General features: G+C 43.4%; 1 protein-coding gene across 1 annotated transcript in view; it reads left to right on the top strand.

Moving 5' to 3' along the window:
• mogat3a (monoacylglycerol O-acyltransferase 3a) overlaps positions 1–20000 on the top strand; it is a 38757-nt gene that overhangs the window by 10017 nt on the left and 8740 nt on the right. The window contains exons 4-5 of the mRNA XM_080741801.1: positions 2248–2391; positions 12765–12895. Of these exons, the coding sequence (XP_080597927.1) occupies positions 2248–2391; positions 12765–12895 (275 nt within the window). The remainder of the gene's footprint in view (positions 1–2247; positions 2392–12764; positions 12896–20000) is intronic.

Raw genomic sequence — 20000 nt, 5'->3', positions numbered from 1 at the left:
GGGCACACCAAAGGTCCCCAGGACCAGTGGTTGAGAAACACTCGCCTACTAAACTGCAACCTGATGATTTATTATGATCCATGTTGAGTTAACTTTAGTAAACATCATTCTAATAAAACATCTCTCTCTGTCTTCAGTAACCTCTCGCTCTCTCTCTCTCTCTCTCTCTCTCTCTCTCTCTCTCTCTCTCTCTCTCTCTCTGTCTCTCTCTCTCTCTCTCTCTGTCTTCAGTAACCTCTCTCTCTCTCTCTCTCTCTCTCTCTCTCTCTCTCTCTCTCTCTCTCTCTCTGTCTTCAGTAACCTCTCTCTCTCTCTCTCTCTCTCTCTCTCTCTCTCTCTCTCTCTCTCTCTCTCTCTCTCTCTATGTATTGTCTATGTCTCTCGACCAGGTGTGCTGGTAGCGGGGGGTGATTATAAGACGACACATATTTTTTCCCAATTGAAAAAATATGTTGAAGACAAAATATTATATATTATATTATATTATGTTATTTATAAAGAAAAACGTTATTATTGTAAAATTATTATAGAAAAGCTTATACAGAGATAACATTCTGCTGTATTGTATTGCATTAACCATCAAAGTCAACTTCTATTCAAAAACAACATTCACAATTCTCCCTTTTGCAAATCCCGCCCCATTCTGCCCTGTTACTATGATGGGACATTTGACCCTGGGCAGATTGTTTTTATAGTGGCAGTGAATGGTATTTTTTTTATTTTTTTATAGCCTCATTACAGCTATATAAAGTACCAAAGGAAAAACATCTAGGTGATATTAATAAAAAGGGAAGACAAAGGTACAGTAGTTACATTGCAAAACAGGGGGTTTACCCGAAAATATATGTTTTAATTTGTTTAATCCCAGTGGGACAGAATCCTCTTTGCAGATTCTTTTATAGTGGTAGTGGATGGGATTTTTTTTTTCTTCATAGCCTCATTACAGCTATATAAAGTACCAAAAAAAAACACATCTACGTGATATTAATAGAAAGGGAAGAAAAAGGTACAGTAATTACATAGCAAAACAGTAGTTTTCCCCCGAAAATAAATGTTTTAATTAGTTTAATCCTCTGGATCAGAGATAGAATAGAAATAGAAAGAGAAGTGCATTGCATCTTGGGTAGGAAGAGGACAGAACTATAATGTTTCTCCTCACATAATAGGCTGGCTTTTCGTAATTCTGCCCATTTAAAATATATGTACCCAATCGTGACTCTTAGACCATTGATAAGGTCCATGTGAACTAGTTTGTTGAAGCTTATTCATTATGATGAGCGAGATCGCCCCCTACTGCCGCGGCCGTACTGGACGAAGGTCGTGCTCCGCACTGCGGACAGTTTTTGAAAGCCTGAAACAACATTCTCCACTGCACAAACTCCACCCCCGATAGCAAAAAGTGAATGTTTTTTTCTGGTTGGCCAGTCAGGGAGTCTCAGGGACCAATCAGAAGGCTGACAAACGGTGAATTCAGACTGTGAAGAGCACAATAACAAACACTACATTTCCCATCAAGCTTTGCGGCCCGTTTCATCATTCAGATGCAACGGTCCATTGTAAACAGGAAGCATTGGCTGCTAGGCAGCCAGCGTTAGCTTGCATAGCTTCAGTTGCTGTTGGGTTGGGATTAAACTTGCACGCTAAAGATCACATGTGCGCCTGTCATCCACGGCGATGTTCGCGAGAACAACGCACGCGGCCCGGTAAGTCCAATACCAAAGCCATCCGACTTTGCCAAACGGGAGGTGAAATGAGCCGAGGTCCAAAGTTCGCTGCGCATCAATCATGTAGTGTACGGTAATCACTGCAGCTCGCGGGGGCTGTGAGAGAGCAGGGAAAGGTCCTGAAAGATACATAACGTATCTCCCCGGTGAAAAGTCTAATGCCCGATTATAGGACGACTCCCTATTTTGAGGATATGTTTATTAGAATAAAATATCGTCCTATATTCGGGCCAATACGGTAATCTCTCTCTCTCTCTCTCTATGTGTTGTCTATGTCTCTCATCCAGGTGTGTTGGTAGCGGGGGGGTTTAGTAACCTCTCTCTCTCTCTCTCTCTCTCTCTCTCTCTCTCTCTCTCTCTCTCTCTCTCTCTCTCTCTCTATGTATTGTCTATGTCTCTCATCCAGGTGTGTTGGTAGCGGGGGGGTTTAGTAACCTCTCTCTCTCTCTCTCTCTCTCTCTCTCTCTCTCTCTCTCTCTCTCTCTCTCTCTCTCTCTATGTATTGTCTATGTCTCTCATCCAGGTGTGTTGGTTGCGGGGGGGTTCTGTAACTTCTGCACGGAGGCCACAGGGTTCAGCAGAAAGTTTCCTGGTCTGACGTCTCATCTGTTGATGCTTCCTCTGTGGTTCAGAATCCCTCTGTTCAGAGACTACATCATGTGTGGAGGTAACACTTTACTATACCTAAACATGTTCTGGTGTAACCTCTGTTCAGAGACTACATCATGTGTGGAGGTAACACTTTACTATACCTAAACATGTTCTGGTGTAACCTCTGTTGAGAGACTACATCATGTGTGGAGGTAACACTTTACTATACCTAAACACGTTCTGGTGTAACCTCTGTTCAGAGAGTACATGTGTGGAGGTAACACTTTACTATACCTAAACATGTTCTGGTGTAACCTCTGTTCAGAGACTACATCATGTGTGGAGGTAACACTTTACTATACCTAAACATGTTCTGATGTAACCTCTGTGTGGAGGTAACACTTTACTATACCTAAACATGTTCTGGTGTAATGTGTTGGCTGATTTTCACTGTTATGCAGACAGCAGTTGTAATCTTTACAGTTTAGGCCTTCGGCAGACACTGTTAATCCAGCGAAATTTACAATAAGCAAGGTGATACATCAACACATCACATGCATAGAAATATCAATCTAAAAAAGAAAGAAAGAAAGAAAAAACGTAGTTAGACGTAGCACCTAATCAGTAAAAAAAACTTTATATAAAAACTAAGAATGCTATCTAGCTTTCATGTATGATCATTGAGGGTAGGCGAGTGCTAGGTGGAGTCTGAAGAGGTGAGTCTTCAGACCACGGTGGAAGCTAGGGAGTGAGTCTGTAGTTGCGACCGTCAGGTCGCACTTACTATCAAAACCTCCACAAACTGTGAGTCAGTCAGTCAGTCCGTCCGTCAGTCTGTCTGTCACACCTCACACGTCACACTATTGCCCTGCTCATATCTCCGCAACCGTTGCCCCGATCCATGCCAAATTTTGCACACACACTGCTTGCCTGCCAAACTACAACCTCCAAGGACCCCCGGAGCTCCAGGGACCCCCAGGTCCCTGGGGGACCCCCAGATGTAAAAAATGACCAAATGTGCAAAAATGACCAAATGACCACCCCAACGGGGCTGCTCACGGGGAATTCCCGGGGACCACCGACTCCTGGTGCTCCAGAACGGATGCCAAAGTGGTGGCGCCCCCAGTGGAGGACCCCCTCCACTGCAGCTCACATAAAATGCTGTAACTCGGGCTAGGAGCGTCCGGGAGAGCCGGGGCCGGTACCTATTCGTCCGCCAAGGCAACGCGGAGACCCGACCCCTCATTTCTCACATGGCCCTCTTCTAGCGCCACCATGAGGCCGATTCTTGCAAAACACATTTTTGGACACTGCTCCTACAGATTTTGCCCTAAAATCACACAAATCGGTACACACTATGTCTACACTCATGTCATCAACATGGATCTGTCCCATATAGCGCCACCATCAGGCCGATTCTTTCAAACACATTTTTGGACACTGCTCCTACAGATTTTGCCCTAAAATCACACAAATCAGTACACAGTATGTCTACACTCATCTCATCAATATGGATGTCCCATATAGCGCCACCATCAGGCCGATTCTTTGAAACACATTTTTGGACACTGCTCCTACACATTTTGCCCTAAAATCACGCTGCGACCTGACGGTCGCTTATCTCCCGATTAGGGAGTCTTACTGGTTCTAATGGAAGCTAGGGAGTGAGTCTGTAGTTCTAATGGAAGCTAGGGAGTGAGTCTGTAGTTCTAATGGAAGCTAGGGAGTGAGTCTGTAGTTCTAATGTGCCCAGGTAGCTCAGTCGGTAGAGCTCTCGCCTTTGTACCGCAAGGTCATGGGTTCGATTCCGGGCACCGCCAACTCAGCATATGAGTAGCACGGCTTGGTAAGTCGTGCGGCAAGTACTGGGAGCTGATGGTAGGTGTGGCGCTCCACCTCAGCAGTCCATCTCCCAGGGGTCTAGCGCATTGTAACGGGGACAGACTCCCGCGTGTTACCGGCTGATACCAACAATAAGCCACTCCCGACCTACTTGTAATGGAAGCTAGGGAGTTTGTCTGTAGTTCTAATGGAAGCTAGGGAGTGAGTTTGAAGTTCTAGGAGAAGAGTGGACGAGAGGACAGTGTTGACCAGTCCAGTACATTGCTGTCATTTCTAACTATTGAGGATAGAAGAGGTTATGATATTAGTCATGAATGCTAACAGGATAACAATACTTTATTAGTCATACATGTAAACAGAGGTACAGTCAGACATTAAGGCTAAAAGGATAACACAATACTTTATTAGTCATACACAGAGTTGGGATCCGTTACTCCAAAAAGTAGTGCACTACATATTACATATTACCTCTGAAAAAAGTAGTGCCTTACACTACTTCATTACTTCCTGGAGAAAGTAACTCGTTACACTACTCGTTACACTACTTTTGCGTTACTCCATAAAAAGGCCTGAGATGCATTGTTGTCACATAATTTGACACTTAATATAACCTTTCATATGCAGACATATTAGCACAAATCTTTATAATCCTAATAAGGAGGACATACACAAGATATTTCTTTATGCTCTTTTAATACCAGGTTGTTGAACAAGATAAGGATTAATAAAACAAGATGGGCCTTTCTGAAACGGTCTAGTGCAGTGGTTCTCTTGACCTTGTACCAGTGAACAGTATTGTCATGAAACTACCTTTTCCTTCCAATAGATTCATCAATTAATCAATAAATCAAACCACTAGGGGGGGCCCAAGTAGCACCAGTGGTACATGACATGTGCCAAAGGTTATTATAGGTTAGTGCTTCTCAAGCTGTCAAATTTGAAGGTCCTTGACTCCTTAACTCTGACAGTGTACACATGGAACCAAATGGACCCAACCCCAATAAAGGAACCCACAAAGTCTCTAGAATCCACTTTGAGAAGTTGAACCACAGTTCTAGGAAAATATTAACTTTCCCAAAATGTATTCAAATAACAAAAACATATGAGACTGGCCTTTCCCACTGTGCAGAGGAGGGTAGGTTGTTGAACAAGAACAATCAGTAGGCTATGATGACCTACAACTACTACTGACCTACCTACTGCCTCACAATAAAGCAGTCTAGTGCAAATATTAACTGCCAAAAAATAAACAAATAGAAAATATCAGACTGGCCTTCACAATCACAACAACTTATTTAGAGCAAATATCAACTGATTCAAAATCGATCCACAAATAAAATAAGAAATACACACTTCCCAACACTCAGTGCTGCAGAGAGGTAGGTTGTTGAACCAGAAAAAGCAGTAGGTTATACAGTATAAATGTCTCAAAATAAAACAACAGTCTAGTGCAAAATTAACTGCTTCAAATTAAAATAAAAGACAGTCTGGCCTCCCCAAAACATCTTACTACTAGTGCACTGTCTGCAAATATCAACTGCTTCAAAATCTATCCACAAATAAAATATGAAATACACACTTCCCAACACTCAGTGCTGCAGAGAGGTAGGTTGTTGAACCAGAAAAAGCAGTAAGTTATGCAGTATAAATGTCTCAAAATAAAACAACAGTCTAGTGCAACTATTAACTGCTTCAAATTAAAATAAAAGACAGTCTGGCCTCCCCAAAACATCTTACTACTAGTGCACTGTCTGGAAATATCAACTGCTTCAAAAAAATAAAATATCCACAAATAAATAAAATAACAGGCCTTTCCAACACTGCTTATTTTGTACAAATATCAACTGCTTCAATAATAGGCCTTCCTGAGACTGCTTATTTAGTGCAAATACAAACTGCTAAAAAAAAGAATACATCCATAAAGAAAATAAAAAATAGACCAAGGAGAGGTAGTGTTTGAACAAATAAAATAAGAGAATGGACATTCTAACATCATTGGATGATGACAGAAGGGGCAAACAAAAAGACAAACTCACTCAAGTTGGTCCCTCACCAAACCATTGCTTTATATTAGACTACTGTAGTTCATCTAAAGTGATTGGTGTCTCACTAAAGTAGCAGTTGTACCTCATCAGCAGGAGTCTCTCAAATCGTTTGTCTGTCAACCTGTTCCTCCTTGGAGTCAGCACAAGGCTGCCCAGGCTGAACAGTCGCTCCACCGGGGCACTAGAAGGTGTCGCTGTGTTGTATTTCAAGAATATTTTCTTAATTGTAGGGAACTTGTTCAGGATCCCAATCTCAGACTCACACTTCAGATAGTCAATGACCTCCTTATCTGGGTCCAAGGCTGCTGTATCCTCTTCCTCCAACTCAAAGAAATCTTCATCACTGCTGTTGGAAGTGGGGGCTTGCTGCTGAGGCCTGGCCTCCTGCTCATCCCTGGGGAAAGCGCGACACTCTTCTGTCAGCAGTGTCTTCAGGTCGTCTCTCCTGTGCTCTTCTTTCAGCCACCGTACCTTGATTGATGGAAGACTATTAGAAGTTTGCATAGGAAAAGGTACAGCTTCATGACGGTACAGTTCACCGGTACAAGGTCTACTAAAAGGAGATCCTAGAAAAGACTAAGCTTGTTTCCACAGGAAACCATTGGAGTATCTCATATAACATTGAATGACAGACGAATAGAACACAGTACTATGCAGTAGATGTAGTCAGGACAAAAAAAGAAAGAATAAACAAAAAACAGTATATACCTTAAACTGTGGAAAAGTGACAGCAGCAAGGAGAGCATCTCTGCTGACCATCACAGGGGCAAATCGCGTCTTGACGGCCTGCAATATAAAACAATGTAGAAATTTGATATAAATAAAATATTTTCTTATCTACAAAGCATGCATCTCTCTGGAGGGAGTTGACAGGTGAATGGTGCAACAGGCAGAGAGGATTCATGCCCTTACGAAATTGACTATATGTTCAGAAGCACAGCTCCATTAAATAAATCTTACATTCACAAGTTAATTTAGGACAAGATGTAAAATACTGGGATAGGACTTCTGGGTGGAAGTGCATTAATTTGCTAGTAGACCTAAGACCAGTGCAAGCTACATGTTAGGGAGGGATGTGCAACTGAACTCTCTCACATTAATGATCACAGTCAGTCACGTGCGCGCGCGCGCACACACACACACACACACACACACACACACACACACACACACACACACACACACACACACACACACACACACACACACACACACACACACACACACGCTTTCATATCAACACACACACACACACACACACACAGGCTTTCATATCAAATCACACTAGACACTTGTGGTCATTTGAATGAGTCCCACTAATCTTAGATTAGATGTTGGGTTTCAATAACAACAACAATAATAATAATAATAATAATAATGGACCCCTACCTGTACTATGACATCAGGCAGACCTGCTGTCATCCTGGAAAGCCCAGCCTTCTTTGCCAGTGTCTTAGACATCAGAGACTCCAGTGTTGGTAGGAGACAGCCATAGTAGCAGTGATCTTCACCTTGCAACTTGTCCAAAGCTTTGGTGAGTGGTTTTGTGACTGTGCAATATTCACACAGGAATTGATACTCCCGTTCAGTGATGGCTTTAATACCCAGTTGATTGCAGAGACTGGACAACTTTGGCAACGGGATCTCAGTGATGCGAGCAGTTGCATCATGTAACGAGTTCCATCTGGTTACTGTAGGCACGATGAGCTTTTTTCCACACAGACTCTCAACGAGCTCAGAAGCCACGGTAGAACGGCTGGCCTTTGTCCAAAGGGCAGAACTCTTAGCAGTGCCGCTTTGCACTCTGTGTGTGTTGACAGCCATTTTTCAATATCATTTGTTGAAATGAGGTTAAGGGTATGCGAGGCACATCTCACGTGAGGGGGGAGAGTAAACTGTCCATCTTGTTCGGAGGAAAGCACATCTCTAACATCTGTGAATGTCACCGGTTCATCCTCCTCTCCTCCTTCATCCTCCTCCTCCGAAGAAGAAGAATCTGTAGCTGCAGCCTCAGGCGGTGTCTCATACACTCTGAAAGCCTTGACAAAGTTCGATCCATTGTCTGTGACTGTTGCAGTGACTTTGTTTGACAATCCATAGGCTGAATGAACCTGTTCAATTTCACTAGCCACAACATCGTATGTGTGTCGTCCTTTGATTCGTTTGCAGGCAATAGCTGCTTTCTGACGAGAGAAGTCGCTTGGGTTAATCCAATGGGCAGTCATTCCCATGAAGCTTTTATTGTGGCCCGTCCAAATATCAGCTGTGGTTGACACATACTCAACGCTCTCAAATGTCTTCTTAAGCTCACTTTCCATCTTCTTGTAACAATTGTCCAAATATTTTGTAAACGTTTTCCTGTCTGTTATCGGCTGTCCGTTCCCTCTTATGTTTATTTTGGCCACTATTTTTCTGAAAGATGGCGATTCGACAGTCGAAAGAGGCAACATTTCCTCTACTATGTACGCGGCAACAAGCCTGTTTACCTCTGATTTGGTCGTTCCCTTAGGCTTCTGTTGGTCAAAATCAAGTTTTTGCTGCTTGCATGGAGTCGGGCCGTCGTCGTCCTCAGCTGTCTCCGGATCTCTTTTTGTGACCAACTTTGTGTTCGCATGTTGGGTCTGCAGATGCTTTTTTAGATTTGACGTGGAGTTCCAAGCTGTTGATAGCTGCTTCTTTCCTGGGCAAAGCTTGCACGTCACTTTCACATTCTTGTCCTTTCTCTCTACAAAATCAAAATAATGTGCATATCTCCAGCCATCAAACGTTATTTTACCAGACGTAGCCATGTCGGATGCTGCTTCCATGAGCGCTGCCATGTTTGTTTGGTGGCCTGGTGGTGGGGGTGGGGCTACAGTAGGGCACGTTCGAAAATGTCCACACAGAGTGCACTCATGTATTTAGTTTGTATTGGCCACAATGGCCAATGCATTCAGTGCTGTTACTGCTGTATTTTCGAACGCACCCCTAGAGTCACGTGTACTACTGTTTACAATCGGTTCCTGCTGAAGGCAGAAGCTGGAACTGCAGGCACGAAAGTAGCGAGTAGCGAGTAACGTGACCAGGCAGTATTTGTAATGTTATTATATATACGGAGGAGTAGTACCGTTACACTACTCGTTACCGAAAAAAGTAGTATTATTACAGTAACGCGTTACTTTGTAACACGTTACACCCAACTCTGGTCATACATGTAAACAGAGGTACAGTCAGACATTAAGGCTAAAAGGATAACACAATACTTTATTAGTCATAAATGTAAACAGAGGTACAGTCAGACATTAAGGCTAAAAGGATAACACAATACTTTATTAGTCATAAATGTAAACAGAGGTACAGCCAGACATTAAGGCTAAAAGGATAACACAATACTTTATTAGTCATAAATGTAAACAGAGGTACAGCCAGACATTAAGACTAAAAGGATAACACAATACTTTATTAGTCATAAATGTAAACAGAGGTACAGTCAGACATTAAGGCTAAAAGGATAACACACTACTTTATTAGTCATAAATGTAAACAGAGGTACAGTCAGACATTAAGACTAAAAGGATAACACAATACTTTATTAGTCATAAATGTAAACAGAGGTACATTCACCTCCCTGTTGGTCTCCTGATGGTTAAATTGATACTTAAAGTGTTTTCAGTTGATTCTCCACTAGAGATGCGCGGATGGCGTTTTTAGCCGCGGTGATCCACATCTCTATTCTGCACATCTCTATTCTCCACATCTCTATTCTCCACATCTCTATTCTCCACACATCTCTATTCTCCACATCTCTATTCTCCACATCTCTATTACATCTCTATTCTCCACACTTCTCTATTCTCCACACATCTCTATTCTCCACATCTCTATTCTCCACACATCTCTATTCTCCACATCTCTATTCTCCACATCTCTATTCTCCACTTCTCTATTCTCCACACTTCTCTATTCTCCACACATCCCTATTCTCCACACATCTCTATTCTCCACATCTCTATTCTCCACATCTCTATTCTCCACACATCTCTATTCTCCACATCTCTATTCTCCACACATCTCTATTCTCCACATCTCTATTCTCCACATCTCTATTCTCCACACATCTCTATTCTCCACATCTCTATTCTCCACATCTCTATTCTCCACACATCTCTATTCTCCACATCTCTATTCTCCACATCTCTATTCTCCACACATCTCTATTCTCCACACATCTCTATTCTCCACACATCTCTATTCTCCACATCTCTATTCTCCACACATCTCTATTCTCCACATCTCTATTCTCCACACATCTCTATTCTCCACATCTCTATTCTCCACATCTCTATTCTCCACACATCTCTATTCTCCACACATCTCTATTCTCCACATCTCTATTCTCCACATCTCTATTCTCCACATCTCTATTCTCCACACATCTCTATTCTCCACATCTCTATTCTCCACACATCTCTATTCTCCACATCTCTATTCTCCACATCACTATTCTCCACACATCTCTATTCTCCACATCTCTATTCTCCACATCAGTATTCTCCACATCTCTATTCTCCACATCTCTATTCTCCACATCTCTATTCTCCACGCATGCAGGAAAATATGATCAGTAACCGCTGACATCTGGTCTGGCCTAATAGTTTAACTTAACTGTGTGTGTGTGTGTGTGTGCGTTTGTGCGTGCGTGCGTGCGTGCGTGCGTGCGTGCGCGTGCGCGCGCTCAGCAATGTTGGAAGAGGCGATTGTGAAAGCTTGAAACACACACGCACATGCACACACACGCGCACACACACACACACACACACACACACACACACACACACACACACACACACACACACACACACACACACACACACACACAGAGTAGTAGAAAGCCAACTGTTTGAGTAACAGGTTACAACACTCTCTCTCTCTCTCTCTCTCTCTCTCTCTCTCTCTCTCTCTCTCTCTCTCTCTCAATTTCAATTCAATTCAATTCAAAAAGCTTTATTGATATGAGAAAACATACGTTTACATTGCCAAAGCAGAAGTGTATAAAATACCATACAATACAATACAATCAGAACAAATATATACAGGTGAAAACAGTTTTCATGCATCACGGTAACGTGCAGGCAGAGCAGGGATATATACAATGGTTTTTAAGGTGGTTGGGTTCCATTTGATATCCTTCTCTTATCACAGCAGCTCACGAATCTTGCTGTTGTGTTTGCACATTGTTTTACTTCCCCCAGCAGGTATGGGAGTTTTTCATCATTGGTCATATTTTCAAACTCTCCTTGTGTGGTTATGATCTGTGGGAAGTATGCGTGTCTGATGTCTTGGTACAGTGGACAGGTGGTTAGGAAGTGTAGCTCAGTTTCCACTTCATTTTGTGTGCAGTGGGTGCAAAGTCTGTTTTCTCTAGGGAGCCAGGTATGCCTATGACGTTCTTTCTCGATTGCAAGAGCTCGATTGTGCTCACTCAGTTTGTATCTAGTCAAGATTTTTCTTTGTTTTGGGTCGGTCACCTTGCTCAGGTATTCTGCCATGGTATATTCTCTGTTTAGGGCCAAATAGCATTCTAGTTTGCTCTGCTTTTGGGTTGCTTCTCTCCAATGTGTCAGGTAGCTTTCTTTCTGCTGTTTTATAATTTGGTTTAGTCCAGTGAATTGTCCGTCCAGTGGCTCTGCTTTTGTACCCGGACCAGTTGGCTGAGGGGGCATCTCTTTCTCTGTGTGTGAGTGCCTTCTGGGTCACTTTCTTTTAAGTGGTTATAAAATTTGAATGCTCTCTTTTTTATTTTGATTGTGAGAGGGCATTGTCCTAATTCTGCCCTGCATGCATTATTTGGTGTTTTCGGCTGGATTCTGAAAATTGATTTGCAGAATTCTGTGTGCAGGGTCTCTATTTGATGTTTGTCCCATTTTTCAAGGTCTTGGTTTGCGGCTGGTCCCCAGATCTCGCAACCATAGAGGGAAATTGGTTTTATCACAGAGTCCAGTATTTTTAGCCAGGTTTTTATTAGGATGTCTATTTTGATGTTCCTTTTGATGGCATAGAAAGCCCTTCTTGCCTTGTCTCTCAGGTCTTTTACAGCTTGGTTGAAGTTTCCTGTGCTGCTGATGTTTAGGCCAAGGTAGGTGTAGTTTTTTGTTTGTTCTAATGGGATTGAATTTAGAAAGAATTGCTGGTTTTGGCGGCTGGATCTCTTTTGAAATATAATGATTTTAGTTTTGGTTAAGGGCCCACGTCTGGGAGAATTTGTGCAGGAGATCAAGTTGCTGCTGCAGTCCTTCTTTGGTTGGAGACAGTAGCAGCAGGTCATCTGCAAAGAGTAGGCATTTGACTTCTGTTCTGGCCTGGGTGATACCTGGTGCTGCACACTGGTCTAATGTTTTCATATACAGTGTATATATATATATATATATATATATATATATATATATATTAAAGAGGGTCTCTCTCTCTCTATGTATTATAAACCTCTCTCTCTCTCTCTCTCTCTCTCTCTCTCTCTCTCTCTCTCTCTCTCTCTCTCTCTCTCTCTCTCTATATGTATTGTGGGTGTCTCTCTCTCATACAGGCCTGGTGTCCAGTCATAAGTCCAGTCTGTCTCACCTGCTGTCTCGTCCAGATGGAGGTAATGTGGCCGTTCTGGCTGTAGGAGGCGCTAGTGAGGCTCTGGACGCCCGACCTGGAGCTCTGACTCTGCAGGTAGAAATATAGATATATATACCCCCTACCTACTAGATATACCCCCTACCTACTAGATATACCCCCTACCTACTAGATATACCCCCTACCTACTTACCTGTCTACATTATACCCTATCTATATCTATCTACATATACATGTATATATCTACCCCCAACCTACTTGACTTTGGTCCATTATACCTCCCCTTTAATAATACCAATTTGTATTGTGTTTTGTATCATTTTCATCGTTGATTCGTCACCTCGGGCATTTGTAGAATGAGCAGCACAGCCAAACGTGTGGGTAGTGGCGCGGGTAGCGCCGACCAAAGTTTTGCCAAAATGGCTTGCAAAACTGTTCTGTTGGCACCCCTGGCACCCCCCTTCTGCCACCCAGGTGGAAGAACTCATCGTTGCATGTCTGGCCGACATCTCACAGTGGATGTCAGTCCACCACCACCTCTAGACATCTCACAGTGGATGTCAGTCCACCACCACCTCTAGACATGTGGATGTCAGCCCACCATGCACCTCAAGCTGAACCCAGCTAAGTCTTGCCCCATGCAATATCTCACTATTTCCATAGATAATGCATTGGTGACTTCGGTTCTAACTGCTAGAAACCTTGGTGTGGTCCTGGACAGCCAGCTATCATTCAAGGCACACATTGCATCAGTCACCCAGTCCTGTAGGTTCACACTCTATAACATCCGTAAAATCAGACCTTTCCTCACCCAGGAGTCAGCCCAGCTCCTCATCCAGACATCTGTCATATCAAAACTTGACTATTGTAACTCTCTCCTCACTGGTCTCCCGGCATGTGCACTTAAACCTCTCCAGCTGATCCAAAATGCCGCGGCACGACCGGTCTTCAACCAGCCTAAGTTCTCACATGTCTCCCCCTTCTCCGCTCCCTCCACTGGCTCCCGGTCGAGGCCCGCACTGAATACAAAACACTGATGCTGACCTTCAAAGCAGCCAAAGGTATGGCTCCTCCATACCTCCAAAACCTGATCAACCGCTACACCCCCACCTGTTCACTTAGATCAGCCAACACAGGGATGCTGACAGAACCCTCGCTAAAAGCCCCAGGACAAAAATCCACTCATCCGAGACAGTTTGCCCTCCTGGCCCCCAAGCTGTGGAATAAACTCCCTGTCGCACTTAGAACAACGGACTCACTCGCTAGCTTTCGCCCTGGACTGAAGACTCACCTTTTCAGACTCCACCTAAACCCATAGCACTACTGAAACACTCAATGACCATACAGGAAGCTAGTTAGCATTTGTTTTTAGGTTTTTTAGAATCCTTTTTAGACTGATTATATTGTTTTTTAGATTGATTTATTATATTATATTATATTGTATTATTATATTGTATTGATTATATTGTTTTCTAGATTGATATTCTTATGCATTATGTTGTTGTTGATGTTCTGACATATTATCTTGTTTATTATAGTGATGTATTATCTGCTTATTGTAAATCGCTTTGGATTAAAAGCGTCTGCTAAATGCCTAAACTGTAAACTGTATTTACTCTAGTTTTGGGCTTCCCTGACACTGAGCTTAACATTAACAAAGTGTAAAAATGTCCAATATGTGTTTTTCTTTTCTTTTCCTTATTACTGTGGGAGAGTGCAGTCATTCAATGCTCCAAGCAACAAAGGTGAACACCAAAAGAACAGTATTGCAGGCCTGCCAGGCCATTTTGACACATTTTGGGTTGGCGCTACCCACACGTTTGGCTGTGTAGCTCATGCCTCGAATGCCGGATGCTTACAAGCTGTACTTTGTTGTAAAGGTGACAAATCAACAATGAAAATGATATAAAACACAATACAAATTGGGATTATTAAAGGGGAGATATAATTCATTATTAATATGTTTCCTTTCTATTTGTGCACATGCTCACCGCGAGGCGTTGTGAGCATGTAGATCGGCTATTTTCACAATAGAACCGTGTTATACAAAATATGCCTCAACTCTTAAGGCGGCCCTACACTTACCGATAATCGGGGCATTTAATTACCCTCCCGACAGTCAGGCTGCCTCCGACTGAAACGGGCCCGACTATCGGGCATGAATGTCGTCTAGCGTGAGGTCTCACAGATTCAATCTGAGCCCAACCGAGTGGCTCGGAGGACGATCAGGGGTAGCCCGACTCTTTTCAAAAATGTTTGATATTTTCCTGCATCGGAGGACCGAGAGAGAATACAGTATAGCAGTCTGCTATACGCTGACTGCTATACGCTGACTGCTATACGCTGCGCAAAAACCGTAGTATCTAATAGTCTCTCTCCCCCCTCTCTCTCTCTCTCTCATCGCTGCGCGGACGCAAGACCATAGTATTTAGTAGTGTCTCTCTCTCTCTCTCTCTGACTCTCTCACTCACTCACTCACTCACTCACTCACACACACACGTGCGCACACAGACACACTTTTCATAGTCATACAGTCGGTTCGTCCGTCCGTCCGTCCGGTCCGTCCATATGTTGTATCATGATTGAGATTTGAATTAAACTCAACGGTAGGACGCTATCAAACACAAACAGCAGAAATAACCACTACCAGTCACATACTGTACGGTAGGACGCTATCAAACACAAACAGCAGAAATAACCACTACCAGTCACATACTGTACGGTAGGACGCTATCAAACACAAACAGCAGAAATAACCACTACCAGTCACATACTGTACGTTAGGACGCTATCAAACACAAACAGCAGAAATAACCACTACCAGTCACATACAGGTAGGACACTATCAAACACAAACAGCAGAAATAACCGCTACCAGTCACATACTGTACGTTAGGACGCTATCAAACACAAACAGCAGAAATAACCACTACCAGTCACATACTGTATGGTAGGACGCTATCAAACACAAACAGCAGAAATAACCACTACCAGTCACATACTGTATGGTAGGACGCTATCAAACACAAACAGCAGAAATAACCACTACCAGTCACATACTGTATGGTAGGACGCTATCAAACACAAACAGCAGAAATAACCACTACCAGTCACATACTGTATGGTAGGACACTATCAAACACAAACAGCAGAAATAACCACTACCAGTCACATACTGTATGGTAGGACGCTATCAAACACAAACAGCAGAAATAACCGCTACCAGTCACATACTGTATGGTAGGACACTATCAAACACAAACAGCAGAAATAACCACTACCAGTCACATACTGTATGGTAGGACGCTATCAAACACAAACAGCAGAAATAACCACTACCAGTCACATACTGTATGGTAGGACGCTATCAAACACAAACAGCAGAAATAACCACTACCAGTCACATACAGGTAGGACGCTATCAAACACAAACAGCAGAAATAACCGCTACCAATCACATACTGTATGGTAGGACGCTATCAAACACAAACAGCAGAAATAACCACTACCAGTCACATACTGTATGGTAGGACGCTATCAAACACAAACAGCAGAAATAACCGCTACCAGTCACATACTGTACGTTAGGACGCTATCAAACACAAACAGCAGAAATAACCGCTACCAGTCACATACTGTACGGTAGGACGCTATCAAACACAAACAGCAGAAATAACCGCTACCAGTCACATACTGCGAAGTGCGAAGAGCACACATCTCGCTTTGCCCCTGCAAGTCAAAGTAACACAACCAGCCTGATCTGCAAGCCTACAATGTGGCGAGGAGGGACATAGTTTGGTCTTGGAGATCTGTTTGTTCTGTGCGCTACGACTAATCATACATCAGGCACCATGAGAAGGCAGGCGGCACGCAGCACTAGTAACTAGTAGAGAGAGAGGAGGAATGTCAGAGTTGATCCTTGGATGTATGAAACGTGTCAAAGTGAACTCACATCATCAAAATCGGACACAACTTCCATATTGAAGCTTTTTTTTGTTGTTGCGTGAGGCGGTGTTGTGTGTTGAGTGAGTGGATAACGTAATGTGTTTGTATGTGCGTGTGCGTGCGTGTTTCAAAACACAGCGCTTAGAACAGCCCCTGTGGCATTTTGTATCAATTATATTATTTATTATTGCTTTGTTCAAGCCCGACTCAATGGGGATAGAATCCTGTAGCGTGCGGAGCGCCCGACTGTTCAAAACGGCTAGTATGAGCCTGTTTAGATTATCTGGTCAGATAATCTGAAAAAATGATCCTGTAGTGTTTAATTCTACCCAATTCAGTCGGGCCCGATTATCGTGTAATGTATGGCCGGCTTTAGTGCTCGTCAGAGTGGGGGGTCCCCAGTTAAAATAGGATTGTGGGGGGTCCCCAGTTAAAATATGATTATATTGTATAATAACAGGCTTCCGGTAGCATGGACTGAACGCTTCTCGCGTCGCGTCGCTACACTCCCTCGACTATTAATGGAATCCTAAACCCAAAGAACATATCAAACACTTTTTTTTCTCCTTGCCGTGAATCAGTTTACCTATCTCTGAAAGTTTTTGGTTCAAAACAAACTAATCGTTATTGGCTAATGGCAGAGAAACAGAGGGCCAAGCAACACAAGATACAAGGAACGCGTGCCCAAACAAAGCTCACAATGGAGAACGCCGAGCTCATTACACTCTTGAGAACAGTGGTACGAGAAGAACTTGCAACAGCACTGGACTCAAGAAAAGATTACTTCATGCTCAGACAAGGTTGACTCTCTCGAAACGGCTGCTAACGAGACTGATCTACAACTGATACAACTGGAGAAGGAGAATACAACGCTGTTTGAAGAAGTTAAGTTATTAAAACAGAAAACAGAATCGCTCGAGAGCTACAGCCAAAAATTCAACATAAAGATTTTTTCTCTGGTAGAAAATATAGAAAAAGGCAATCCGACATCGTTTGTAAACACAATGCTGTGTGAGCTTTTTGGCAAAGATATAGGCACACATCCCTTGGTAAATATCGCACACCGCATAGGACCAAACAAGGGCAAGCCACGATGCCTAATTGCCAAACTGAACAGCTTTGAAACAAGGCAAAAGATTGTACGCCTTGCCGGTGCTAAAGCTAAAGAACCAGGAGGGCTACAATAAAAAGGACAGAGAATCAGCATTCGCCGTGACGCCACAGCCGAGCAACGTAAGCAACAAGCTGCCTTCGATGATCTCCGATCTCTCCTAAGCAAAACAAGCCTACGTTACGGGGTGGTCCACCCAGCTACAATGCTCATCACGTTTGAAGACAAGACTCACACTTTTTACTGAAGCATCGGAGGCAATGGAATTCTACATCAACGAGATCAAGCCCACCCTGGATGCGGGGACAGGCGCACCATTGGAAACGGCAGGAGATGCATCGCCAGACGCGGCGCCGGCGGGGGGAACATCGCTGGAAGCGGCGCCTGCGGTGGAAGCACCGCAGGACGCGGCGGCGGCTGTGCAACCATCGCTGGACGCGGTGCTGGCAACGCTAGCGGCGCAACAATCTCTGGACACGGCGGCGGCTCTGTTCGTGAGGATGGAAGAACCACCGGTCACTGAGTAGAACGGGGCTACCAGCAACTTTACTACTTTAAACAAGGCTAAAGTCAACACAGGTATGATCCCGTATTACGTCCCAGCTGGGGGGCTGAGCTCAATCCTAGGCTCTGAAGTAGCGACGGACATGGACTAGTTTTCTTTTTTTGCTCTTTTTCCTTTTTTGTTTCTCATGGGTTTAGGTCCTATACATAAGATTTTTTTTTGTTTCCTTTTTCCTCTATCACTCGACCTTTTATTTTTATTTTTTTCTCTCCTTTTTTTTGTGTGTGTGAGTTGCTGTGTGTGTGTGTGTGTGTGTGTGTGTGTGTGTGTGTGTGTGTGTGTGTGTGTGCGTGTGTGTGTGTGTGTGTGTGTGTGTGTGTGTGCGCTTGTGTGCGTGAGTATGCGTGTGCATGCGTGTGGTAGATATTATTACGTTTCCAATTTAGTTAGGGTTAGCCCTAACCCTACAAAATTGTATTATTATACTGCCACCAACGCACACTGTTGATATGAAGTCTTCAATCTAATCTACAAAATGATGTTGTTGTTACCGTCACCAATATATGCTGTAGATATCATTGGGGTTTCATCATAGTCTGCAACAATATAGTATCAGGTTATCACCATCATTAAGGTACACTGTTATTCAGTCACTTTTTTATTATTATTATCATCATTATTAGTATTTGGGGACGCTGGTATGTGTGCATGCGCAGAGCTGATATTATCACGTTCCCAATTTAGTTTACAAAATGAAGGTATTGTCGTTATTACCAGCAGACATTTATACGGTTTTTGGTGTTGTATCTGTTGGCAGTGGCCACCCAGGTTAGGGGTACTGCTGCTATTGACAATAACTATTATTGCTGTCGTGGATGGTTTTAACACCATCAGAAAATGGTGGTGGTGACGTCATCCACCACATTATTATCATTTCTTTGCTTTATTTACCAATTCTAAAGGGGAAGTGATGGTGGGAGAGGGGAAGAAAATATAAGAATATTCTCCCTGCGTTCTTAAATAACACAGGGAGGCTAATAGGGGGAGCTGTTTGACCAGCTATCATGTCATAACTCTGCACTACACAGAGAGGCCAATAGGGGGAGCTGTTTGACCAGCTATCATGTCATAACTCTGCACTACACAGGGAGGCTAATAGGGGGAGCTGTTTGACCAGCTATCATGTCATAACTCTGCACTACACAGGGAGGCCAATAGGGGGAGCTGTTTGACCAGCTATCATGTCATAACTCTGCACTACACAGGGAGGCTAATAGGGGGAGCTGTTTGACCAGCTATCATGTCATAACTCTGCACTACACAGGGAGGCCAATAGGGGGAGCTGTTTGACCAGCTATCATGTCATAACTCTGCACTACACAGAGAGGCCAATAGGGGGAGCTGTTTGACCAGCTATCATGTCATAACTCTGCACTACACAGGGAGGCCAATAGGGGGAGCTGTTTGACCAGCTATCATGTCATAACTCTGCACTACACAGGGAGGCCAATAGGGGGAGCTGTTTGACCAGCTATCATGTCATAACTCTGCACTACACAGGGAGGCCAATAGGGGGAGCTGTTTGACCAGCTATCATGTCTTAACTCTGCACTACACAGAGAGGCCAATAGGGGGAGCTG

Source organism: Nannobrachium achirus, assembly GCF_963921795.1.
Source record: "Nannobrachium achirus genome assembly, chromosome: 14".
Lineage (NCBI taxonomy): Eukaryota > Metazoa > Chordata > Actinopteri > Myctophiformes > Myctophidae > Nannobrachium > Nannobrachium achirus.
The sequence above is the reverse complement of the archived record's forward strand: the minus strand, read 5'-3'. Positions and strand labels throughout refer to the sequence as shown.